The 26,521-nt window shown below is 46.5% G+C and overlaps 1 protein-coding gene across 1 annotated transcript in view; it reads left to right on the top strand.

Moving 5' to 3' along the window:
* Nucleotides 1–26,521, top strand: part of Gtf2i (general transcription factor IIi) — an 84,519-nt gene that overhangs the window by 8,769 nt on the left and 49,229 nt on the right. Inside the window, 5 exon segments of the mRNA XM_038344459.1 lie at nt 9,937–10,040; nt 11,052–11,190; nt 17,997–18,131; nt 18,872–19,055; nt 19,185–19,213. Of these exon segments, the coding sequence (XP_038200387.1) occupies nt 9,942–10,040; nt 11,052–11,190; nt 17,997–18,131; nt 18,872–19,055; nt 19,185–19,213 (586 nt within the window). The 5' untranslated portion in view covers nt 9,937–9,941.

The following is a 26,521-nucleotide window of genomic DNA, read 5'->3' as shown; positions in this document are numbered from 1 at the left end:
TCTGGAGTCAGTATTGTCTTTCTTGATTGAGGCGGACGCTCTTCTGTTTTACTTGGTGAAGGGACAGTACTTAGGGACCCCCAAAATTGAATATTTTCCCTTTCTTTTCAATTAAGCCATTTTGCCTTTTTATTAGAGGCTGAAAATTTTGAGGAGGACAGAAGAGATCAGTGCATGGATTTAAATATTATAGTGTTGTCTTAAGTCCTCAAAACCTTTTTCTCAAATAAATGGTGTAGATAATGAAATCAGAAACCAGTTTAAGATGGCAATAAGTTTACAGTGTACAGGGTCTGAAAGATCATGGGTAACTGAAGGGGTCTGGTCAGTTGGGTGATCTGGATTCCCCTTGCCAGAGTTCTGGGCTGGCCTGTAGCCTGGTGGCAGAGCACCTGCCTTTCATATGGGCATTCGGGTATGATTCCTAGCATTGCAAAGCAAAACAGAAGCAGGCAGCTTCTGCGTGTTGAAGCCTGTAGTTTAACTCCTATGTTTTTCCTTTCTAGGGCGCTGGGGATGGAACCTAGGGCTTCGTCACTGACCTAAGTGCTATGTCATTGAGCCACACCATATCCCTACTGCTGTTCTTAGTTACACCGTATCCCTACCGCTGTTCTTAGTTACACCGTATCCCTACCGCTGTTCTTAGTTACACCGTATCCCTACCGCTGTTCTTAGTTACACCGTATCCCTACCGCTGTTCTTAGTTACACCGTATCCCTACCGCTGTTCTTAGTTACAAGGAAAAGCATGGTTACCAACTGTTTCAAGCAAATGTCAGCCTTTTATAATAAAAGTCAAGATTCCAATAGCATCAATAAATTACCTTAAACACATCTAAAAATACAAATTTATGAACACAGTTTGAATAAAAATTACCACGTGGACATAGATCAAATGGAAGTTTGTTTCTAAACTGCACTCAGTGTTTGTTGGTGTTTGGGGTTATGACGAGCAGGTACTTTTGGGTCAATGCCTGGTAACTGTAGACAGAACAAGGGGTGTCTACCACACACCTTGATGTTTCGGGGAGGAAGGCTTGGCAGCCTGACGGATTGCTGGAGTATAATATTTCATGATTGAGAACCCCACACTGCAGTGTGCCTGAACTTGCTAGAATATCATCAGACTTAACTATTAATCTTTGTGTTTAGGCATTGTTTTAGAACAAAGTGAGTGGTGGCATTTTAGAAGATGGATTTTGACTTTTTGAGTACTAGCCATTTTGAAATATCTTTTATAAAAATTAAAAGTTTCGGGGCTGAAGAAATGACTCAGTGGTTAGGAGCACTGGCTGCTTTTCCAGAGGACCTGGGATCCCAGCCTCCACATGGCAGCTCAGAACTGTCTGCAACTCCAGCTCCAGGGGATCTGACACCATTAAAAAAAAAATTAAAAGTTTCTTGAGATTGAAGATCCCATTTTTTTCCTTATAATTAAGTGGTAGTTCAAATTACTCAGTTTTTTTTTTTTGTCTCTTTTAGCCTTTTAATTTTGTTGTGTTAGTGACTTAAATGAATTGATAAAATTTGGAATTTATTTTATATATATGTACATATTTATATTTGAGACAAGGTCTCTGTGTGTAGACCAGAATCATAGCAACCTGCCAGCCTCTGTCTCCTGAGAGCTGGGATTAGAGGCATGTGCCACCACCCAGCTCTCAGTGCTTCTGCTTTGAGCCTCCTCTCCACTTCCCATCTGTTTCTGTTAGAATGATGATAACATGTGAAAGTCTTCCAAAGCTCTCTTCCTTTGGTTCACTATAAAAATTCTCTTTCCCTTTTTAGTGCTACTGATATTAACACCAAGGATCAATAAAAGCAAAAATATAGTCAGAAAAAAATTACAAGGAATTAATTACTGGCTTGTTTTAGGCACACCAGATGAGAACTCTGAGGACACAGACGAGCCTGACCCTTATCCTAACCGCCAACAGGAGAGAGAAGCAGCGCTGTGAGAACGGGTGGTGTCTGCTCTCAGGGCTGAGGGGAGGCACCTCATCTGTTAGACATTCGCCATCTGGGGCTGAGACAGCAGCAGCTCAGAGAAGCCATAGCAGGGAAGTGAAGAGGGAATAAAGCAATCAATAATGCAAAGCCCAAGGTCGGAGAGTAAGTGGTAAAGAAGAGATGGCAGGTTGGGGGCACTGAGGCATGTGGCCTCATTACTCCTGTCTTGGCCTTGTGGAGTTTGAGTTTGCTGGGTGGGAAAAGCCAGGAACAAGCAGTGGGTAGTTTCTAGGATGCTTGGCCTGCAGTAGCAGGATGTGGCCTCCAATAGACTGGATGGGGATCCTCCCTGTGTCCAGTGTTTGCTTAGCTGCCCTGGTCTCCAATCCTGGGCCCCCCACTTGGGTTCACATAACTTCATGTACTTTGATAATGGCCCCAAAGCTCAGAGTACTACTGGCTGCTTGGATGTGCTAGAGGAGCTTCAAGGGGCCTCTGCTAAGTGACCAGGTGAAAGTTCTGGCTAGTCAGACCAGACTGTCATGAATCTGACAACTTAGTTGGTGAAGAAGGAGAGGAAAATCAACACCATGTTTGTGGCTCTCCAGAACGCTAATGTCATGGCCACAGTGTGAGCCTGTGGGTGGAAAACTCACCCTGGACGTGGGTTCACAGCTGTGGTAGCAGGCTAGGTGCCTATTACCCCACTCAGGGCTGGCTACACAGATTCAGCAGCTAGTTGGGACTACAGAACCCAAATGCCACTGCAGAGGTGGCAGCAGCTCAGATATTGGCTATGTTTTGTGTTCAGTGGTGAAAATTGGCCAAAGAGCGCGCATGCCAGCCACCACAGGCCAGTCTTCCTTTCCATGACAGTGGCCTGAGGGTGAGTACATAGAGACGATCCCATTTGGCTGTCAGTCTCACTGTGCCTCGTTCGCAATGAAACTTTGTCCTAGGTGTGTGTGAACAGGAACAAACCAGGATCTGCAGGGTTTTGCCCTGTCCCCTATGGCGATGATGAAGGAGGAGGATGTCTTCTGTGAACCTGGCCTGCTTTTCCATCCCTTTTCCATGATGCTGCTGCTGGCCTTGATTTGTGAGAATTGTCTGATTTGCAGTACGCTGGTGCTGATCAAGCCCATCCCGGGTAATCCTTCTTGTGGCTAGCTACTGAAATTGGCCCAGCCTAGGCTCCGGACTAACAAACACCTTGTTTTTGCCTTGGGGTCACAGTAGAAGTATTGGCAAGTTTGTTACCTGAGGTTCTTGCTTGTGCTTGGGTGGGAATGGCGAAGACAGACAATATGTTTTGTGTTCTTGAACCTGGCTGTATGTGGGATCCATGGAACTTTGAGATACTAACAATAATAAAACTGCTTTTACACTTAAGTTGGCTTGAGTAGGGAATTTGTAACCTCACTATCTAAGACCTGCCTAATAATTCATACTGTTATCTAACAATAAAAGTATTTACAGCAAGGCTGGAGAGTTGGTTCAGTGCCTAAGAACACTTGTTTTTCTCGAAGACCTAGGTTTGATTCCCAGCACCTATGTTTTGGCTAACAACTGAAACTCCAGTTCTAGGGAATCTGATGTCTTCCTCTGACTCCATGGGCATGTACACACACACACACACACAAACACACTCACTCACACACACACACAGGCAAAACACTCATACACATAATAAAAAAATCTAAGCTTTTTTAAAAAACCTAAGAAATTGTTACCATAGAGTGGTCTGTGGAGAGAAGTGGAAGAGAGGCGCAGCTTGGTGGTGGAGTGCATTTCTGATCCCATTCTCCCGCACAGGACAGTCATTCAAGGGAAGTCAGAGGTCCTGTAATAGAAACACAACTGCCTACCATGCTCTTGTTTGGAAAGTGCTTTGGGGTAGGAAGTTCAGAAATCAGCACATGCATTGAGCTCGTTGTTTAGACAGGACACCCCTTCAGGTGAGATGCAAGTAGGTAAGGGCGATGGAGGATCCTTGTTTGTGGGTGCTCCAGACTTCAGCTGTGGCGACTCCAGGAGGAAATTATAGATAGCGTTAAAAAAATTCAAGGTAGCCGGGCGGTGGTGGCGCACGCCTTTAATCCCAGCACTCGGGAGGCAGAGGCAGGCGGATCTCTGTGAGTTCGAGACCAGCCTGGTCTACAAGAGCTAGCTCCAGGACAGGCTCTAAAGCTGCAGAGAAACCCTGTCTCGAAAATAAAACAAAACAAAAATCCAAGGTAATCAGCACATAAAGATAAAAATTAAACAAGTACATAAATACAGGAAATATGAGCAAGAGCCACTAGAAATAACAGACCAAAGCCAGAGATCTTAGTTACCAGAGACTTGTGAATGTCCTTTTAGGTTTGAACAAATAAAACATGTTTTTAAGGGTAGGAGACCATAACTGACAAAGGAATAGTGAATGGAGGGTGAGCTAGAAGAAATGTAGTTCAGCTAGAGAGGAAAAATGAGCCGTAACAGGATGGTCGGAGACCTCGGCTAAAGTGATGGCTAATGTATGGTAAAGTTGAGCCTTTTGCGGGGGGGGGGGGGGGGGGAGGGGAGTGGGGGTCTCACCGTGTGGCCCTGGATGACCTCTGCCTCCTGTGTGTGTGGTTCAAGGTGTGAGTCTGGAGAGGTGGCAGCTGAGTCTCCCCCAACCAGACACTAGCCTGTACTTAAGCCCTGCGAGTAATAATGGGAGAAAATGTGCCGTACACACATGGTAACACTGCGGAGAGCAAAGACATAGCACCACAGAAACATGCAGGGCTTAGCTGCGTGGGGACCATCTTCGGAGGACGCTGCAGATGACTTCCCGGGGGCGGCAGTGGTAGACAAAATACGACGACTCTCAAAGAGGTGAAATGGCTGCAGTGTGCAGAGGGAAATAACTGTTAGGCCGAGTTTCCATTGCAGAAAAAATGCCCTCAAGAAGAAAGAAGTTTAAGCAAACAAAAGCAGAGTTTGTCACTGGAAGGAAATTCTGCGGGATTGATGTCAGGCAGGGGGGATATTTGAGACTCAAGAATCAGCAAAGAATAGCATAAGTAAATATGTCACTGTTTTAAGCAGATATCAAATCACTTCAAACAAAAGTAATGTTGAATTAAAAAAATCAGAATTACGGGCTAGAGAGAGGGCTCAGTGGTTAAGAGTACTGATAGCTGTTCTGAGGACCCTGGTTTGATTTCCAGCGCCCACATGGGAGCTCACACCTGACTATAAGCATAGTTCCAGGGGATGTGACCTTCTGATTACCACAGGCACACACATGTATACATACGGGTAAAACGCAAATAAATAATAGACTAAACACACTGGGAATTAGGTCAGCACGATGGCTCAGCAGGTGAAGGCACCTGCCACCAAGCCTGGTAACTGGAGTTGGGTCCCTGGGGCCCACATGGTGGGAGGAGAAAACATGACTACAGTTTACCCCCTGACCTCCACCTACCCATGGTGGCACACCTAACTACAGTGAGTAATGAGTGAATGTGAAAACAAAACCCAGAGCCAAACAGCAAAGGCGTTAACATCCCTTAACATTTCCAGAATTCAAAGAACAAGAGTTGGGAATGATTGGCAGTTTATACAAATAGTAAAACCACCACCGGGCATTGCACGGCATCATGTTTACAATGGGCAACAGTCTGGGTGAAGAAGCTTTAGAAAGCCTCCCCTCAACGTTGTTAAATCTGATGGAGTTAGTGTGTTTATACGTTCCTGGTACAATGATCACATACCAGCTATGAAGATGCCCGTACTGTTGGTTTCAGTCCTGAGAACTTTAAAAACGTTGAAATAGGGGCCAGAGATGTCGCTCAGTGGTTAAGAGGGCTAGCTACTCTGTTTACAGAGAACCTTACTGGGTGGCTCACACCTGCCAGGAACTCCGTCTTCAGGGCCTCTAATGCCCTGTTCTAGACTCCTCAGGCACCCTAACAGGTACAGATACATACACAGAGAAACTGCACGTGCACACATTCTCTCTCTAAAGAAATAGAATCTTTAAAATATATAAAAAGTCAAGGTACTTTTACTAAGATTTGGGAACTCCGTGGCAGTATTTGTTAGACTGCTATGCCCGTAGGTAGGTACTTACAGTTCTTTGAAAATGTGGACACCCACTAACCCCTGAGACCAGGTCACCAATCTGCTAGCTCCGCGCTCCATCCCCAGCCCTTTAGGCTTTGGCTGTTTGTCACCTTCCTCTGACACATGACTTGAAGCTGTATTTGTGGTCTCTTTTCAGACAGCCTGTCCGTTTCCATCTTTTTCTGTGGGTGTTCTGTGCCACTAAACCTGTAGAGAACATTGTCACTGAGATGAGAGACTCCCTTACTGGCTGAGCGTCTTTGTTTTTCAACCTTTGCCTAACTCCTTCTGTTGCACAGCTACCCCCACGGTGCCTCCAGGGGCTGTGAGGATGGAAGCCAATGTGTTCTATACAGCAAGGTCTCTTAGCCTTCCAGCGGGACTCTGTGGTGGTGAGAATGCTGTATCTAGATACGGCGCAGATAGCTCTTCTGCGCTTGAGCAGTGGCTAGAGGTCCCGAGGTCATCTTAGCTTAAATATAATTAACTGCATGTGGTGCTGGCTCCCACACTGGAGGGGCACTCTGGGTTGGCTCTCTGCCTGGGATGGTGGTTGTCTTCCTACACCACCTCCTCAGCAGTGTGGGAGATGCACACGCCCTGAGGAGCCTCCTGGGACCCCTCCAGCAAGTGGAGGTCTGATGTCCTGTCTCTGCCTTCTCTCTTGAGTTCATTTACCCCTTTCCTGATGGCCCTGGGATGGAGCCCAAGGACTCACACTGAAAGGATTATGAAGGCTCAGCCAGCCCCTTTGTTTATAGAGACACACCTGGGTGCTGCCCCAGACTCCACAGTTTCTGAGAAAAGGTGGGGAGGGGACACCACCACCAGGTGAGGGCCCCCGTAAATGGCCGGCATATGAAGACTGCTCAGGAAATTGCTTCTTGGGGCAACAAAGATCAGGTCAGTGAGGTAATAGAGCCCCTGACAAAAGTCTTCTCTGTCCTCTAGTCCAGCTGGACTTGAGTCAGCTCCACAGCACCTTCCCTTCCAGGGTTCTGTTGCTCCCCTCCTGAGTAGTTCCACTAATGAAGTTAGCAGCAGGGGGTGGGTGGCACTGTGGGCTGTGATGGGGTGGCGTTTGTCTTCCATTACACAAAAAGTAAATACAGTCCTTTATTTGAGAATTTCATGCTTGCTTGCCTCACATGTAATATGTTTTGCTCATGTCTCCCTTTTCTAGTTGAGACGGTGTGAAGCCTGGCTGGCCTGGATCTCACTCCCAGGGATCTGCCTGCCTTTGCTTCTTGAGTGCTGACATTAAAGGTTCCCCGGTTTCTTAAAGCACATCAAGGTGACTTTAGGGCAGGTTTTTGGCAAGTGAGTCCTGAAGTCCTAGTTTCTTGTTCTGATTCCAGTCGGGACCACATGGCTTTGACAGAGCCCTGCGTGTGTGAGATGAGAACATCTCATTTCTTCATTGATTGATTGATTGCTGGGAAGTTTAAAAAGTGAGCTTTAGAAGAAAGAATATGAGTTTTCAGGAATACTGAAGTATATTTTAAGTGAATATCTGCGATTATGGAAAAACAATTATTTATCCTGCCTCTGTCCAGCCTATATTTACATAGGTTTAACTGGAGAAAAGAGTTCAGTGCGCTCTTTGCTGGCTTGTGGCTCCATCTCCTGCCCCAGTCACCATGGGGGCCTTGGTTTTCGAGACAGGGTTGCTTGTGTGTGTTTGCAAACGTGAGGTGGGGCTGGAGGTGCATTGGTTTTCAGTACAAAGGCTTTCTCCTAAGCGGGTAGAAGTGAGTGCTTGGTCAGACCCCAGCCTTTGCTAGTAGGAATCAGTCTTCCTCTAGGAGCGAGGGAGAATTCTCCTGCGCATCCTGCAGAGCAGAGCTGAAAGTGCTCCCTGCAGCCCTGGCCCCTTGCACAGGTGCTTCTCAGCTGCAACACAGCCACATGCATGGGGCAGCTTTAGAATGACATAATATTTCAGTCATCCTTCCTTAAGCTCTCCTTATGATAAAAATTGTTGCTTAAAATAGAATCTATGTAAACTTGAAAGGGGTAATGTTAACAGGCATGTGATTTACATACTATTTATAGAAAATCAATTTTAGAGTATTTGGTTTAAATTTTACCTCAGATTGTCCTTTGTCTCTGCCACGTGCTAATGGAGTGTCTGTGGTGTCTTTATTGTTGCTTCTGAATTGACTTTGTCCAGGTAGCGTCATAAAAGTTCCACCTTGACTGTTCTCCAAGTGTTGGCTCCCCAGCATTAACTATTAACTGTTCACATTGTGTGGGACCAGACTTTCACAATGGCACCTCAGTTAAGTTTAGTCTTTTCAGTGTCTCCCCTCTGTCCCCACTTGCCTCCATTCTACTTCTACTTACGATTTGACTCTTCTAGACCCCCTTTGGGACTAGACTTGTAGCACTTGCTGTTAGTGCTTGACTTATTTCACTTGCGGTCCTCTCTCAAGGTTCTTCTGTGCTGTAGCACGAATAAGTTACTTTCCCACTGCTATGGAAAACACCGAGGCAACTTCCATGTGAAGTCTCTCTCAAAGGCTGCTTCTAATGACGCCTCCTCCAACAAGGCTACACCTTCTAATCCCTCTCAAACAGTTCCAGCAATTAGGGACCAAGCCTTCAAATAGATGAGTCTATGGGGGCCATTCTCATTCAAACTACTATACATCAGAATTTTCTTTCTTTTGTTTTTGAGACAGGGTCATTAGCCTAGGCAGGCCCTAATTTACTATGTCCATAATTTACTGTGACATTGAACTCCCATCCTCCTGCTCCTCCTCTTAGTGGTGGGACTACAGCTGTGCAGGGCACTGGGGCGGAGCCCAGGTCAGCACTTGAGCATCTGAGCTGCACCTCCAGTCCCGTCGCCCTCTTTTAAAGACCAGTGCTCTCTGCGGGTAGCTTGCATTCCATCTGTTCACATACTGCTAGCTTTGGAGCGTGCCACTGTTAGACTGTTAAGAGTGTGCCAGGTGGTGGTGCACACCTTTAATTCCAGCACTCGGAAGGCAGAGGCAGGTAGATCTCAGTGAGATCTCAGTGAGTTCAAGGCCAGCCCGGTCTACAAAGAGCATTCTTGGAAAAACAAAAACAAAAAATGATGTAAGCCTACAATTCCAAATGTGGAATGGCTGAATTACATAAATCTCTTTGGTTTTGTTGTTGTTGTTTGGTTAGTTGTTTTTTTTTGGTCTTTCGAGATGGTTTCTGTATGTCCCCTTGGCCACCTTGGAACTTGCCCTGTAGACCTGGCTGGCCACAAACTCAGAGATCCACGTGCCTCTACCCCATGAGTATTGGGATTAAAGGCATGTGCCACCATTGCCCAGCAATTTCAAGGGTTCTAATCTTTTTGACATCTGTTTTATGTTTTTTTTTTTCCCTTCGAGACATGGTTTCTCTAGATCAGGTTGGCATTGAACTCACAGAGATCCGCTTGCCTCTGCCTCCCGAGTGCTGGGATTGAAGGCACGCGCCTTCGCCTGCCTGGCCGAATGAGCCTTCTTGCTGACACCATAGACCAAGAGTGTGTCTGAAGTGATAACCACACTGTGTTGCAGAGGAGCTGTAGGCGCTACCTGGTGCCCAGCAGCCTCAGTACTGCTACCTGCTCCTCCTATTTCCACACACGGGGAGAGTTGGTTGCTTTCCTCTGAATTGGATCATGAACTGTGCCTGCTCTCTCTGTCTGGGTAGATGTCACGCGGGGTTTGGTTGGAGTGTGATCTAAGCTAATTTTGTGGAAATGACACGCTATGGAAAGTTAAACGTATATCCTATTTATAGAAAGTATGAAGCTGTAACCATGAAGCAAACGTGAAGCTGTAAGTGACACGGGCTGTGACGGATCCCTGGGGATGCCTTCCCATGTTCACTTTCTCATGTGTTTCTTGTGCAGGAATCATGGCCCAAGTAGCGATGTCCACACTGCCTGCTGAAGATGAGGAGTCCTCGGAGAGCAGGATGGTGGTGACGTTCCTCATGTCTGCCCTGGAGTCCATGGTGAGACACCGGTAGTTCTGCCAGCGTTCTACTCAGAGTGGAAGAGGATTGGGCTTCTAGAGAAGATGCTTGTGCTTCTATGAAACTAACTAATTAGTTAATTATTGTGGTGCTGGGGTTTAAACCTAGGTCCTTGTCTATGCTAGGCCAACACTCTTCTGTACCCCTAGGCCTCAGTACTTTTTTTTTTTTTTTGAGGCCAGCTGACCTTGCAATTTTTGATCATTTTGTCCCAGTTTCTAGGATTATAGAAGGCAAGCACTTTAGCAGCTGAGCCACATCCTCCCGCTCCAAGATTTGAGCTTTCAAGTCATTTTTTTGATGTTTAAGAACGTTGTGCTGGGGCTAGGCATGGCTCCAGCCTTGTGCCTTGCACATTCCCTGCCCTCAGGTTCTTAAAAATACTTAATCTTATTGGAGTAGCTTTAACAAAGCCAATCAGAATCTGAGTGGAACCCTAGTGTTTTGGGAACTGAGGCAGGAAGATCTTGGGTTGTAGCATAGCTGGACCAATTAAGGAGCCCTGTTTCAGTATACTAAGAAAAACTCCAAAGAAGCAAAAGAAAAACAAACCTTCTGAGTGGAATTGCATTGTGGCCATTACAGGTGGCTTGAGAGCTCCTCTCAGGATGGTGACACTAATTCTCTGGCTCCTACTCACCTAGCATCACCTCACTGTCGAGGGTATCAGTCCTTCCCGATGTAGTGGCACTGACCCTCTGGACCCTGCCTCCCTCAGGCCTCGAAAGTGCAGGTCTACAAATTGTAAGCTAGTTTCTTGAGGAATTGGACTTAAACACTCAAGTATTTTCTGCTCTCATTCATATTCCTTGTTTGGTTTTGAGATAGGATTTCTCTGTGTAACAGTTCTCGTGGTCCTGGAACTTGCTTTGTGTACTAGGCTGGCCTCTAATTCACAATATTAAGATGGTTTACGTGTTAGAGTTTTAGAAAAGAAATGGTGCTTTTAAATAGCTACATGTACTATAACTTTGACTGTTTCTGTTTCAGTGTAAAGAGCTGGCCAAGTCCAAGGCTGAGGTGGCCTGCATCGCCGTGTACGAGACGGACGTGTTTGTTGTTGGAACCGAAAGAGGACGCGCTTTTGTCAATACCAGAAAAGATTTCCAAAAAGATTTTGTAAAATATTGTAAGTGTAGTTGTTTTTTTTTTCGAGATAGAATTTCTCAGTAGCTATGGAGCCATTCCTGGAACTTGCTCTGTAGATCAGGCTGGCCTTTGATCCGCAGGGCAAGTTCCGCCTTTAATCCTGAGTGCTGGGATTAAAGGCATGCACCATCGCTGCCTGGCAAGTAGAGTGTTTTTATCTTGTGTAGTTTGTAAATTTTAAATATAATTATTTATAGATAAGACTTCTCAAACTTTCTAAGAGTGAGTTATGCCAGAAAAAGACACAAGACCCTCTGATGTGTTTTTAGGCGTGGTTCAAGACAAGTCCCTGACAGTGGTCATGTAGAAGGCAGTGTGAGAAGGGTGCTGGTAGTTGTCTGTGGGGTTGCTGAGTGCATTTGCTATAAGAGCGGGCAAAGCTGAACAACTCTGGAAGACAAAAGGTCAAGCTGCAGAGATCGAGGCTCTGGGAAGCCTAAGGCTCTGGGCCTGTTAAGGGATAGACAACTGGTTTGGGTTTTTTTATAGGGCTTCTTGGTCTCCCCTTCCCCCTCCTGGTCCTGTTTAGGCAGCAGCCTCCAGGCCTTCCCCCACATTTCTCTGCAGTCGTCTTGTCTTCTGGGAACAAGGACCCAGCATCTCAGGACCTGCCTACCTATGTTCCTCTAACTTCCCTCATTTCCCCCTCCCTGCTCTTTGCGGACAGAGTAGTGGCCTCTAGCTGCCTCATGGTGGAGTTTGTGGGGTGTAGGTTCAGGAGAAAGCAGTCTTAACTTGGTGGCTCTTGGGAAGGTTCAGGTGTGGCAACATTGTGGCAGGCAGTGCATCTTAATCTCCCTCTTCAGGACCAACTGTAGGAGTAGAGAAGAGAATGCTAGCAGTTAGTACAATGTAGCCCAGCTAGGACAGTTGTTCCTAGTGAAGTCCTGTATGCTACTAGCAACCATCTAGGCTGGTCTTGAGGTAGGTACAGGATCTGCTTTCAGGTACTTTGGTAACTGTTGGGGTGGCTAGCATCACAGTGTGAGGCCTTTTCCCTACAGCTTCTACAGAAGACACAGTAGTGGTCTATCTCTTTGGGCTCTAGGTAGGTTCTGCAGTGTTGAAGTAAACTAGATCATGATGTCCTATTTTCTGAGTAGCATTCTTCTCAAGAAGAAAGTCATTAGGGAGAAATAGTTGCTTAAATAACATCTCAATGGATTTAATCCTAATGCCCAGGGAATGTGATTCCTTAAACCATTAAAGAAACATGTCAGTGGGTGGTAGTGGCACATGCCTTTAATTCTGGAGGTCTACACAGAGAAACCCTGTCTCGAAAAAACAAAACTACTCCTTGGCTATACTTTTCTGCTTGGGTGATAAAGACCACATAGGTAGCCAACGTTAATCACATTTATATTTTTTTATTGTCAAGGTCACTTGAGGATCTGGTCCGCAGGATCAAATTGGGCTTTAGAGGAACTTCTGCCTATTAGCAGTCACCCCAGCTGTGTGAGGAGAGTCAAAGGCCTCACTTGACCATGGCTTGGCTTGAAATCACCGAAGGAAATTTTCTTCTGTATTGACCTTCCTCTTTGTAGACTGGACACTGGTGGGGTCTCCATGACCTCTCTGAACAAGAGAACAGGCGACTCTACACAAACTTTTTTTTTTTTGGAAATTTTGACCACAGGGTTTCTCTGTGTAATAGTCCTAGCTGTCCTGGAACTTGCTCTGTAGACCAGGTCCTCCTCTGCCTCCCAGTGCTGGGATTAAAGGTGTGCATTACTCTGCCCAGCTATGACTACCCTCAATTATAGGATATTTTGAGAGATGCCCTAAACCTGGGATCTGTTTGACTTGCTTTGGAAAGCAAGAGGAAAAATAGTCTCCCTTTTGGTCCTTCTGACCACCTTAGTATAGTCTCTAAATATGGCTATTGAAAACCCAGAAGGAATTACACCAGTCTGGTCCTTTTAACGCTTGTGAAATATTTAGATAAAGCTTGGGCAAAAATGAAACAATTAAGTTTGATTCTGTAAACCAGTCCTTGTAATTGTTACTGAGAGTAGACCAATACTCGCTAAGGTTTAGCAGCAAGCAGAGGTTTGACATCAACGTTTTGACCTTTTGTTTACCTTTTATAACTTGTTCAGACTCTTGTAATTTGCTTAAGTTCCCCAGGTTCCTTTTCTGGTATAGCATCCTGCTGTTTGCGAGACAAATAACCAATGAGCAGTCAGCAGGCCTGGCTGTGACGGTCTTTTTGCAGGTCACTACAGCGGACGTCATGGCAGTTGTTTGGCTTGGAAAATAGTGCTATGTAGCACCACCTTAATAAAACACATTGAACCCAAACTTCCTAAATGGTAAATCAGTAGTTTCTGTGCACATGTATACAGTCAAACTATGTTCCCAGGTAAACCGTATAGAAAGGCAAGGCAGTCTTTATATAGTACAAAGAGTGATCTGCCATAACCATGCTTTAGGTCTCAATGACCTAAATGCACAAAAGGTGTTTGTTCCTCTGTAAAACTGAACCAAATGCTTTACACTGTGAGTCCGAGGACAGCTGACTAAACCCAAAGCCCCTGTCTGACCTCTTTCTAGCCAGCGTAGATTTTTCCAGATGAGTAGTCTTATCTGTTAAGTCTTTCATCGGGATGGGTATTGATAAGCTTTCCTTTCAGCGTCTGACTTTTATAGTGAGTTGTACTGTCTTAGTTACTGGGTTTTTATTGTTTTTCTCCAGTGATAAAGCACCATGACCAAGGCAGCTTACACATTTAATTGGGGGTTTGTAGAGTCTCAGAGGGTTAGTCCATGATCAACATGGCTGGGTGTGTGGCTGCATGCATGCTGGCAAGCAGGCATTGGAGCAACAGCTGAGAGTGCATATCTTATCTGCAAGCTGCAGGCTGTGCCAGAGCGGGAGTGGGGGGGAGACAGACTGACTGACTGACTGAGACCGGGCCCTGGTCTGGCGTGGGATTTTGCAACTTCAAAGCCCACTCCTGATGACACACCTCTAATGTCCTTATGTGACCACACCTCCTAATCCTTCCTAGACAGTTCCACAATTGGGAACTAAGCTTTCAATCATATGGCCCAATGGGGGCCATTCTCATTCAAACTACCACAGGTAGTAAACATCCGTGATCAAAAGGAGGAGCCAGCTAATAGAAGTGTCTGCCTTTACATATGTCTAACCTGAGCCCTGACTAGGCTTGGGGTGACCAACTGCTGGGAAGCATGTCACGCCCTGTCTTATCTGTGCTCATGAGAAGACTCTATGCATGTGGTGTGTCTAAACTGCAGGGGGAGCATCCCAGGGGATATTGGGTCCTTGCCTGCTGACAAGAGCTCTGCGGGTCTAATTCTCCATGTGTGAGGGGCAACCTTCGAAGAATCTTGGAACCAGTTTGCCCCCTTTGTAGTGAGATAGAGAGGAAAGAAACCAAAGTCTTGAGCATGGGTTGCCCATTCCTTCCCTGTATCCCTCGTCCATTTGGATGACATGGCCAGTCTGTCAGTAGGGAGCAGCTGGTCCCACAGAGATGCCAGACTTAGTAGGATTACCACACCTACCTGTGTAGGTCTCCCGCCAGCTCCCTTTTTTCCATCTTTAGTCTTTCTTGGGGGGTCATACTGTCCTTTGGCCATGGAGACTTAGGCTGAGGTCTCCTTTAACTCTGCTTTCCGAGATGTTTTTGGTGCCACCAGTGCTCAGAACGCTTGATGAAAGCACACAAGCTATGACAGGCGTTTGCAGCCCCATTTACTGGGACTATAGGTGTGTGCCACCATGCCTGGCGAGTCACAGATTCTTAATTCAAAATATCCTATAAATTCCCTGTAGAGTCTCTAAGGGACTCTCCAGTTTCCCTCTGAAACTTCACAGACCAGGACTGTAGCCCATTTTCAGCCACGACTCACAGATGGGGTTGGTCCTCCAACACAGGTTTGTCTCTGGTTCCTATCACATTCCTGTCTGATCTCTAGATGGGCAGGCGGAAGGCATTTGAGGTGATAGATCCTGGTGGTGCGAGTTTCACAGCTGTGGCATGGCTTTAGTCTAGTGTCATCTAACCGAGACAAGTTCCATGCAGCTCATGGGGTCCTCTTAGACTTGGCCGTCAGGGTTTCAGGCACACACTGGGCCTACGTTTGGGCCGCTGATGCTCTGCCCGTTTTCAACAGAATTGGCTTTCCAGATCCACCTTCATTATTAGATCTCACAGTACAGACATGAGGCCAAGGGTTCCTGGTCGCAACAGGTAGAGCTGAAACATAGAAAGTAGTCACAGAGGTCTGAAACTCTGATGGGGCAGAAGGTAACTGTCCTGATCTCTGGATAACTCTTGGCCATTGTGACCAGGCCAAGGGCAGGCCTCGCGGTGGGTTTCCGAGGTGAAAAAGCAGCACTGGGAGCAGTGACACCGGATCCTGTGCTCCCCTAGGAGTCACTCCTGGTGTGCAGAGCAGTGGCCTGTCTTGAGTCACCAGATTAATTTAAACCCTTTTTATCCTCTTGAGAACAGGAAAGTAAAAACTTTTTACATTTGCAACAGGAGAAGCCTAAAGCTAGGAGTCCAAGCTGGGTATTTATTTTATAGGATCCTGGTAGCTGGGCGGTGGTGGCACATACCTTTAATTCCAGCACTCCAGAAGCAGAGGCAGGCAGATCTCTGTGAGTTCCAGATGAGCCTAGGCTACAGAGCTCCAGAGCTACTGGGAAACCCTGTCTTGAAAAACAAAAAACAAAACAACAACAACAACAAAAAAAAAAAACAAAAAAGCCAACAACTACAAAAAATAAGGCCCTGGGTTCTCTCTCTCCCCACTGCTGGGGTTACAGGAGCGCTGGAGACTGAACCCAGAGCTCTGTGCATGATTGGCACTGAGAGCTATGTTCCCAGCCCTCTGTTTTCTTGCGCTGTGGTCTCATGTAGTGTCACGGCTCTCAGCCAATTTTTTTTCTTTGATAGATGCATTTGTTTTTATTTTCTGTGTATGAGTTTTCTTGTCTGCCTTTGTGTCCGTGTACCACCTACATGCCGCACCACAGCCCGGAGAGCGCCGGATCCCCGGAGCAGGCATTTCCAGGGTTTTCAGCTGCCTTACGGTGTCAGGAATTTATCCTCTGTCTTCCTGCCTCAGCCCCCCCACCGGCTGGGATTGCAGGTGTAAGGCACCTCGCCCAGCTAAGTTTTTATTTTATTATCATTATTTATTTACTTATTTTTTGACTTTTCAAGACAGGGTTTCTCTTGTGTAACAGAGCCCTGGCTGCCCTGAAACTGACTTTGTAGACCAGGCTGACCTCGAAATCCCAGAGATCCGCCTGACTCTTCCTCCCAAGTGCTGGGACTAAAGGCGTGCATTACCATGCCCAGCTCTAAATTTTTTTTTTTATTTATTTTGGTTTTTCGAGAGAGGGTTTCCCTGTAGTTTCTAGAGCCTGTCCTGGAACTAGCTCTTGTAGACCAGGCTGGCCTTGAACTCAGAGATCCGCCTGCCTCTGCCTCCCGAGTGCTGGGATTAAAGGCATGAGCCACCACCGCCCGGCTATGCTTCAAGATTCTTATATCTTCACTTCTGCACCATACACGTCTGTCTGTATGAGTGTCGGATCCCCAAGAACTGGAGTTACAGACAGCTGTGAGCTGCCTTGTGGATGCTGGGAATTGAACCTGGGCCCTCTGGAAGAGCAGCCATTGCTCTTAACCACCGTGCCATCTCTCCAGCCCACCAGTGTTTTCTTCTTCTTTTAAGGTTTATTTGTTTTATTTTATGTGCATACGTGTTTTGTCTCCAGCTGTGTATGCACACCACATGCAAGCCTGGTACCTTGCCTGCAGATCCAGAAGAGGGCACCAGACCCCCTGGAACGGGAGTTACAGATGTTTGTGAGCTCCACGTGGGTGCTGGAAACTAACTCCAGTTCTCTGGAGGAGCAGCAAGTGCTCTTAGCCTTCCTGAGTTTGCCAGTTTTTTTTTTTTTTTTTTTTTTTTTTTTTTTTTTTTTTTTTTTTTTTTGGTTTTTTTTGGTTTTTCGAGACAGGGTTTCCCTGTAGTTTGTCCTGGAACTAGCTCTTGTAGACCAGGCTGGCCTCGAACTCAGAGATCCGCCTGCCTCTGCCTCCCGAGTGCTGGGATTAAAGGCGTGCGCCACCACCGCCTGGCTCCAGCTCTAAATTTTTGTTTTCAAAATTCCCCTCATTTTTATTTCACTTGAATTTTTATAACAGTATAGAGCCTGGGCATGGTGGGCCATGCCTGTAAACCCAGTGCTTAGAGGATGGCTGAGATTTTGGGACCGTTGGTGGCTCCATAGGCTACACTGAGGCAGAACTAGGCAATTTTGTGATATCTTAGCTCAAAAACGAGGTGGGAATGCAAAAGGGAAGGAAGACTGGAAGAAAAAGGCTTAACAAAAGTACTCTACTAAAGGCCAAGTAGAAAGAGGTGGCTGTGCTGGCTAATGTGTGTCAGCTTGATCCTGACCAATTCCCCAGGAAGAGGGAACTTCAATTGAGTAACTGCCCCCAGTGACCATGTCTATCTGTAGGGCATTTTCTTGATTGATGTCTAATATGGGAGGCTCCGCCCACTGTGGTGCCGCCCTGAGCAGGCGGTCCTGGGGTGTGTAAGAAAGGAGGCCGAGAAGCAAGTGAGCGAGCGCTGTCCCTCCATGGCCTCTGCTGTGGGTTCTGTTAATGACGAGTTGTCAGCTGGCTGTAAGCCGATGAAGTCTTCCCTTCCATGATGGTGTCTGTTCCAGCAACAGAGACTCAATCCAGGACAGTGGGTATGAGCCTTTGCCCCTTGGTTATTTTACAGGCGTTGAGGAAGAAGAAAAGGCTGCAGAGATGCACAAGATGAGAGCTACAACCCAGGCGAATCGGATGAGTGTGGATGCTGTCGAAATTGAAACACTCAGAAAAACGGTGGAGGATTATTTCTGTTTTTGCTATGGTAAAAGCACAACACTCTACAATTTGAGAAAAATACATTATATAATGGTATTTTCATCTTTTAAAAACACTGTGTTTCTATGTACGTACCATGTACGTTTGTGGGTTTGAGAACTTTTGTGGGTTGGACAGGACAACTTGGTGGAGTTGGTTCACCTTGCACTTTGTACAATAGTTTGTGTCTCTTCTTAGGCAGCTAAAAGCAAGTCAAGCTAAGTCTGGCCATTTATAAGTAAGAAGAGGTCTCTATATTTATTTGGGAGCTGGGAGGCAGGCTTCCAAAGAATTCAAAAGAAAAGAAAAGAAAACAACAGTTGGAGTGTGGGTGCTAGGAATCAAACTCAGGTCTCCTGGAAGTGCAGTGTTTTTAGCCACTGAGCCATCTCTCCTGCGTAGCTCTGACTGGCCTCAAAACTCATCCGCCTGCCTCTGCCACCTGAGTACTGGGATTAAAGGCGTGCGCCACCACTGCTCCATTCTGTCTTTTTGAGACAGGTCTTACTGGAGCTCACTGATTGCATGCACTGGGTAGCTAGTGAACCCTACGATTCCTTCTTTTCAACACTGGGATTGCAGTGAGCCTGCCCTACCCTACTCTTTATGTGGCTGCTGGAGATCCACATTTGGGTCCTCATGGTTAAATGGCCATCACTTTACACACTTGAGTTATCTTCCCAGCTGCAGTGATTCAGTTTTTAATTGTGACCCTGGACATGCTGATTCTGTGTTTTCCTCCCCCAGGAAAAGCTTTAGGCAAGTCCACAGTGGTTCCTGTGCCATATGAGAAGATGCTGCGTGACCAGTCAGCTGTGGTGGTGCAGGGGCTCCCCGAGGGCGTTGCCTTCAAGCACCCTGAACATTACGACCTTGCAACCTTGAAGTGGATTCTGGAGAACAAGGCAGGGATCTCATTCATCATTAAGAGGTGAGGTGCTTTCTCCTGTGTTGCCCACATGTTTGTTCATACGTGTTGACTGAATCTGTATAGCTGTTTAATCCAGATGCTGTTTGTATTGCTGCTTATGCATGTTTTTTGTTTTTTTTTTTCATGCAGACCTTTCCTTGAGCCGAACAAACTCCTCGGTGAGTACATTCCTTTGTTTACACGGTAGCCTGCTGGATTTTTGATTTTGAGACTGATGTAAGACATTTTTGAGTCAGAGTTAGTGAACAACCTGTGGTGGCTCATGAGGTGAAGACGTGGAGTCACGTGGCGTTTCATGTGTCCATTTACTGGGTCTGTCTTCTTCGCCAGATCCTAAGAGTGATTTGGTTGACCTACTGTCACTGGAGAGGCAGAGTAGTAGAACACACTCCTGTGTGTTCACCTATGAATGTGGTATGATACCTTTGAGTGTTGCTCATGTATTAAGAGATGTCAATGGCTATCAAGTGACTGTGACCATGACCAAAATATAACATCATAGAGAAGAGCATCCCAGAGGAGTTGAGGAAGATCACTGGAGGACGATTGTAGCAGGACTTCCTCTAGGGGAATCTGGCCATTCCGCTTAATTAGGACAGTAAACAAGACAATAGTACCTTCAAGTCAGATCTAGTGTATGTTTAAAGTTATATTTTTTATGTGTGTGTCTGTGTTTATCCATGAAGGCCAAAAGAGGGCATCATTTCCCTGGAGCTGGAGTTCCAGGGAGCTGTGAGCCACCTGTTGTGGCTGCTGGGCCCTAAACGCAGGCCCCTTTAAGCGCAGCATGCACTCTTAACCCCTGGAGTGAGTCTCTGGCCCTTTCTTGATGCCTTTTAAACTTGACAGTCTACAGGAGACCTTTCTACCACATAAAGACAACAGCGAAGAGACACGAATATGAGTGTGTACGAGTGTGCCTCACCCTTGTGCTCACACACACACAGCCTTTTTTCCTTTTTTCTAATAAAGAGCTGAGGTAGCCAGCTTGGCCTTGGACATGCTGTGAAGCCCAGGCTGGCCTCAGATGCCTGATCTTCTTTCTAGGAGCATGTAACCACATCTGACTTACACATACTTTCTGTCAAATGAAAAAAAATTAATTTGGTCAGTTTTATTAAGGTGTAATTAACATTAAATTCACCTATTTTAAGTCTAGAATATATGATTTTTAGTGAATGTACAATCTCTTACTATTTGGGGACACAGTTTGTGGCACAGTCTTGGCTCGAGTGTGTGAGACTGAGTTCAGTGTCCAGCACTGGGAAAACAGCATCGATTGCTTCTTGTTTGGTCATTTTGAGCCAGAGTGGCCTCGCAGTCATAGACTTCCAACCTTCCTCTGGTGCCAGGGATGGAGGTGACACCACCGTGATCAACTCAGTGTGCGAGCCTTTTCTTTCTTTCTCTCTCTCTCTCTCTCTCCCTCCCTCCCTCCCTCCCTCCCTCCCTTTCTTTTTTCCGAGACAAGGTTTCTCTGTGTAGCCCTGACTGTCCTGGAACTCACTCTGTAGACCAGGCTGGCCTCAGACACCCAGAGATCCGCCTGCCTCTGCCTCCCGAGTGCTGGGATTAAAGGCGTGTGCCACCACTGCCTGGCTATCAGTGTGCGTTTTTTTTTTTTTTTTTTTAATCTTATTTGTATTTTATGTACATGGTGCTCTGCCCACGTGTATATCTGTGTGAAGGTGGGAGATCCCTTGGAACAGTTATAGATAGTTGTGAGCCACCATGTGGGTGCTGGGACTTGAACCCAGGTCCTCTGGAAGAGCAGCCAGCATTCCAAACCACTGAGCCATCTCTCCAGCCCCCGGTGTGCATTCTCGATGAAAGTCCTTGGTGGATAGGTAGCTGACAAGTAATTTCTCCAGTCCTATGAATTATCTTCGTTCTTGCTTGGTAGATTTTTTTAAATTTGATTTTTTATTAGTTTATGTGTATGAATGACTGCATGTTTATCTCCATACCACCTGGTGTCTGGTGCCTGAGGAGTCCAGAAGGCTGCATCGGGTTCCGTGGGACTAGAGTTACCTTGGTTGTGAGTCAGTTCCCTTGTAGGTGCTGGGAATTGAACTCACCAGGGCTTTTAACCACGGAGCCATCACTTCAGCCCATTTGCTTGGTAGTTCAGGCTTTTTGTTTGTTTGTTTGTTTTTTGAGGCAGGGTTTTCTGTGTAGCCCGGGCTGTCCTGAACTCCCTCTTGTAGTGAGGAGCTGCTGCGGGCAGGCCTGCTTTTCATCCCGCTCGGCTCCCGGCCACCAGCTAGCTTATGCTCCCAAATAACAACACACAAACTGCATTCTTTTAAACACTGCCTGACCCATTAGTTTCAGCCTCTTACTCACATCTTGACTAACCCATATCTAACAATCTGTGTAACACCACGAGTGGTGTCTTACCGGGAAATATTCAGCATGTCTGACCTGGTGGCTGGCTCCATCGCGTCTGTCTCCCTGAGGAGAGGCATGGCAGTCTGCCCCAGAGAGGGGAGGCATGGCGATTTATCTCACTTAGGAGAGGCGTGGCATCTGACTGAGCCATCTACCTCACTTCCTTCTTCCTGTTCTGTCTACTCCACCCACCTAAGGGCTGGCCAAGGCAGTTTGTTTATTAGCCAATGAGAATCCTCCATCACCCTCTGTAGACCAGGCTGGCCTCGAACTCAGAGATCTGCCTACCTCTGCCTTCCTTTTTAAAGGCATGCAGCACCACTTTTACTTTATGTGTGTTGGCAGCACATATGCTTCTGTGTACTTGTGTGTGTATGTGTTTGTGCAGGTGCCAGAGTTAGTTGATACTGGATTAGTCCACCATCATTCTCAACCTTGCATTTGAGATAGAGTCTCTCGCTGGCCCTGGTGGTCACCAGCTGGCCAGTGAACTCCAGGCTCTGCCCTGCTTTAGCTCCAGCTTTTATGAGGGTACAGGAAATCCAAACTCAGGTCTTCCATGCTTGTGTTCCAGATCCTTAAGCTATTGAACCGTCTCCCTAGTGCCTAGTTTTACGTAAGGAAAAAAGAAAAATATCTTAAATTTATTTCTTGGTAGGGAGGACATGTGTGCTCCAGCACAAGGTGGAGGTTAAGAGGGCATCCTGCAGGAGTTCTGTCCGTCGTATGACTCCTAGGGACAAACTTGGGCTCTCAGGCCTGGCAGCAAGTGTTGCCACCTCTCTCACAGGACCTAGTCTTAACATTTCGAGGAAATGGTTTCTCGTCTTGTCACTTGTGCTCTGGATGGCTTTCTTTGGCAAGCTTTCGTGTGGGGGCTGGGAGGTGATGCAGCCCACAGTGCTTGCTCAGCACTCATGCTGTGATGCAGCAAAGGAAACCATCACCAAACCTTGGGGCCCGGACGTTTGCCCCGCAAGGGTCCTTCTCCCATTGTTAGGTTTTTAGCTCCTCGATTCAGGTCTGTAGTCTTCCATTTCCAGTGGTGCTAGGAGTGGAACCCAGGGTGTCAGCACCAGTCAGATGCTCCACTGAGTGACGCCTCCCAGATCTACAGTCTATTTTGGGTTTGTATATTGCAGAATGTAAAGGCATAAATTTGTCTTTGTATCTGGGTCTCCAGTATTCCAGAAGCAGTCAGTGAAGAGTGCATTCTCTCTCTCTCTCTCTCTCTCTCTCTCTCTCTCTCTGTCGTCTTGGTAACTTTACTGGGAGTCAGCTGATCCTGACTCTATTTCTGTTTTCTTCACAGCAGATGTGCGAGTGGAGAGAGTGTCCCTCTCCTTCCTGCCACAGTGTGGCTTTTGTTCTTTACTCTGTTGGTCTGGTTAGGGTTAGCACTGGCCTTTAGTAGATGTCACCTTGATGCCCATCTTAGGAGAGAACAGTCTGTCACCTCCACGTTGTTCTCCATGTTAGGCGGACATTCCTCTTTGACCATTATGGGCGAAGGCATCAATGTCTGAGGTCCTTTTTCAAATTGAGAAAGAAGCAGAGTTGTGGCATAGGCCTGTTATCCCAGCGCTCAGGCAGCTGAGGCAGGAGGATGGAAAGTTTAAGGTCAGCACTGACTACATAGAGGAAAAATCAAAATATTATGTTTAAAGTATAAATTGTGGCCACTGAAGTGGCACAGGCAGTCTGCAGGACAGCTTGGCAAGTAAAAGACACGCTGCCAGGCCTGAGAGCTGAGCCGCGTCCCCGGGACCCGCGTCAGTAGCTGTGTGTTAGGACTGTATGTGTAATGCCAGAGCCTTTGCTGTGGAACAAAAGGCAGAGACAGGAAACTCTGGAAGTTTGTGAGCCCGGTGGTCCCGAGTACACAGAGCATCAGAAAAAGAGACCCTGCCTCAGGAAGGTGTCCTCTGACCTCCCATTGTGAGATGTACTTGGAGAGGCACTCGTTCATACAGGAGAGGCCGGGGTTGGCATTTACTGTGGGTGACTTGAGCTTGTGTTTGTGTTCATTGTGGTGTGGCTGTGCTGGCTAAGACGCATCTGCTACTCTGGGCTTTTGTTATGAGTGATCATTTTTGTGATCAGTCTTTTACTTAAAATAATGGAAGTAGTCAGTTAAATTACTGAGTTAATTAAATTTTAGTCCTTGCGCAATCAATTCCAAGATCTTGAGCATGTTAAGCACATGGTGTGTCAGTGATTTACATATCCAGTCCCTGGTTTTTATTTTGTATGTGTGCTGTGTATGTGTGTGTGTGTCTTTGTGTAGGGTGCATCTAGGTGTGTGTACACATATGTGGAGGACACGGGTTAATAATCGAGTGTCACCCTTTATTGCGCTATACTTTATTTAAAAAATAATTGAATTTGTTTATTTTGGGTCTGGGTGTGGGTACATGTGTACCATAGCATGTATAGGCCAGAGAACCTTATTTACCTATTTGTTTATTTATCTGGAAGCTTATTTAGGGACATTCTTGTTCTATAAAGTTAAGATCCTCCTGTTGCAACCTCCTGGGCAACCAGGAACTAGATCTGTAGACCAAGCTGAATTTGAACTCATAGAGATCTGCCTGCCTCTGCCTCTGGAGTGCTAGGATTAAAGTCATATGCTACCATGCCTGGCTAAAATAAGTTTGTTTATTTTTACAAATAAAGTGTATAACTTATTCTCAGCTATGGGGAGGGGGTTACCAGTTGTTTGTTTTTTTCTGACAAACTTTTACTATAGCATCTGATAACCTTAGCTTATGGTCCTTCTGCCTCAGTCTCCTTGGTGTTGTGGTTACAGAAGTGCCACCATGCCCACCTAGGGATCTCACTGAATTAAAAACCAGTTCTTTTGGAGTTGGGTATATTTTCATGTAGTAAGGAGCAGCGGGCTGCGTTCCCACCCCCTGGCTTTAAGCCGCCTAGCTAGATTATGCCCCAAAATAACAACACACAAACTGTATTCATTTAAACACTGCCTGGCCCATTAGTTACAGCCTCTTATTCACATCTTGATTAACCCATATCTAATAATCTGTGTAGCACCACAAAGTGGTGCCTTACCGGGAAGATTCTAGCGTTCGTTCATCTTGGGCTGGAGCTTCATCGCGTCTGACCCAGAGAGCAGAGGCATGGAGATTTATTAACTTCCCTTCCCAGCATTCTGTTCTGTCTACTCCGCCCACCTAAGGGCTGGCCAATCAAATGGGCCAGGCAGTTTCTTTATTATCAATGAAATCAACTCAAACAGAAGATCCTCCCACATCAGTGAGGCAGGGAGGTCCTTTCTCTCTGTGGCCTTCAGGGTGAGTCCATTGCCAGCTTTGGCAACTTTGTGGAATAGGTACCAAAATAAGGCAAAACCAGGGCACAAGAGATTGTGGGTAAAGGCTTTTGCAGCCAACTTGGATGGTCTGAGCTCTATCCTCAGGACTCTCACAGTGGAAGGACAGAATGAGCTCTTGCACGTTGTCCTCTAACCTCCACAGTGAGGTGCATGCATGCCACCTGCTTCCACCTGCCCCCCAATACTCACACACATCAGTAAATACATTTTTAAAAGCCAAAGGAGGGCTGGGCATCACTCAGGAGGCAGAGGTAGGTGAGTTTAAAGCCAGCCTGGTCTACAGAGTAATTTCCAGACTAGCCACAATCACATAGTGAGATCCTGTCTCAAAAACAAAACAAAATATGAAGAGAACTGGAGACCAGAGTTCAGGGTGGAGTTCTTTTGGTCTTCATAGGCGAGCACTTGAGAGGGGACATAGGTTCAGTCCACAACAAAGCTAAAACAAAATAAATGGCCTCTTACTTCCCTACTTGAGGAGTGTAATGGACATGCAGTGAACTACAGATTCATGCGTACACATTCTGATCAGTGTGGACCCATGTGTGCCATATGATCCATCACCACATCAGCCCCATTCCTCATGGTTCCTGCCTGCTGTACCCTCAAGCTCTTACTGAGTCTTTTCCTGTCCCTGTAGGCTTACTGGAATTTTCAGATTTGCTTGCGTATAAGTAGGTATGTCACGTGCATGCCTGGTGCCCAGAGGTTAGAACAGAGTGTCAGTTCCTTTGGAACTGGCGTTTTGGATGGTTGTGAGCCATCATATGGATGCTGGGAACCAAGCCCAGGTCCTACAAGAGCAGCAGCTGTTCTTGCCCATTGAGCCATCTCTCCAGCCCCAGCATTTCCAGATTTTTACATGAATAGAATGTTAATGTGTATATTCTTTTGTTTGGCTTATCTTGAAATTACCTGTGCTTTGTATAGTAATAGTTGGTTCTCATTTTACTTTGGTATTGTGTGCAAGTCCTCCTGTGACCCCACCACACACATTTTAAAACTGTTGGAAACAGGGCCTCTCTATGTAGTCCTGGCTGGCCTGGGATTCACAGGGATCTGCCTGCCTCTTCCTCTTAAGTGCTAGGATTACAGGCAAGCTCTGTCACTCCCAGCCTTTGCTTGTTAGGACTTACTTCCTGGGTGGCCTGGATCTTTTGATATAGACCAGGCTGTTGCCAAACTCAGAGCAGACGTCCTATTTTTACCTCCCATGTGCTCTCCACAGGCAATTCCCTTGTCTATGTTGTATCCTTGTTATGTGTAGATATCACACATGTGTTTACTTATTCCTAAAGTAAGACAATTTGGATTGTATAGATACTTGGCTCCCTTAGGAAGGGCTGTGTAAGGTTGACTGAAGGTCTAACCCTAACAGTCTCTCTCCACAGTGCTGGTGATGCAAGCCAGGGGCTTGTACACGCTAGGTAAAGGGTCCCCCGCTGAGCCACGAGACCGGCCTGTCTTGCAAAGGTGGGACAGGGCTTTCCTGTGCAGTCAGGACTGGTCTTGACCTTTAGTTCCTCTCAGCATCTCCAATGCTTGATTTCCCTGTGTGCCTCCCAGCCTGGCAAGACAACTCTGTTTTGGGCAGGGAGGGTTTCAAGATAGGGTTTTTCTGTGTAGCCCTGACTGTCCTGGAACTCACCCTGTATAACTAGGCTGGCCTCGAACTCACAGAGATCCACCCGGCTCTGCCTCCCAAGTGCTGGGATTGGAG

This window comes from Arvicola amphibius, chromosome 10 (genome assembly GCF_903992535.2).
Source record: "Arvicola amphibius chromosome 10, mArvAmp1.2, whole genome shotgun sequence".
Lineage (NCBI taxonomy): Eukaryota > Metazoa > Chordata > Mammalia > Rodentia > Cricetidae > Arvicola > Arvicola amphibius.
This window is presented reverse-complemented; position numbering and strand designations above follow the sequence as displayed.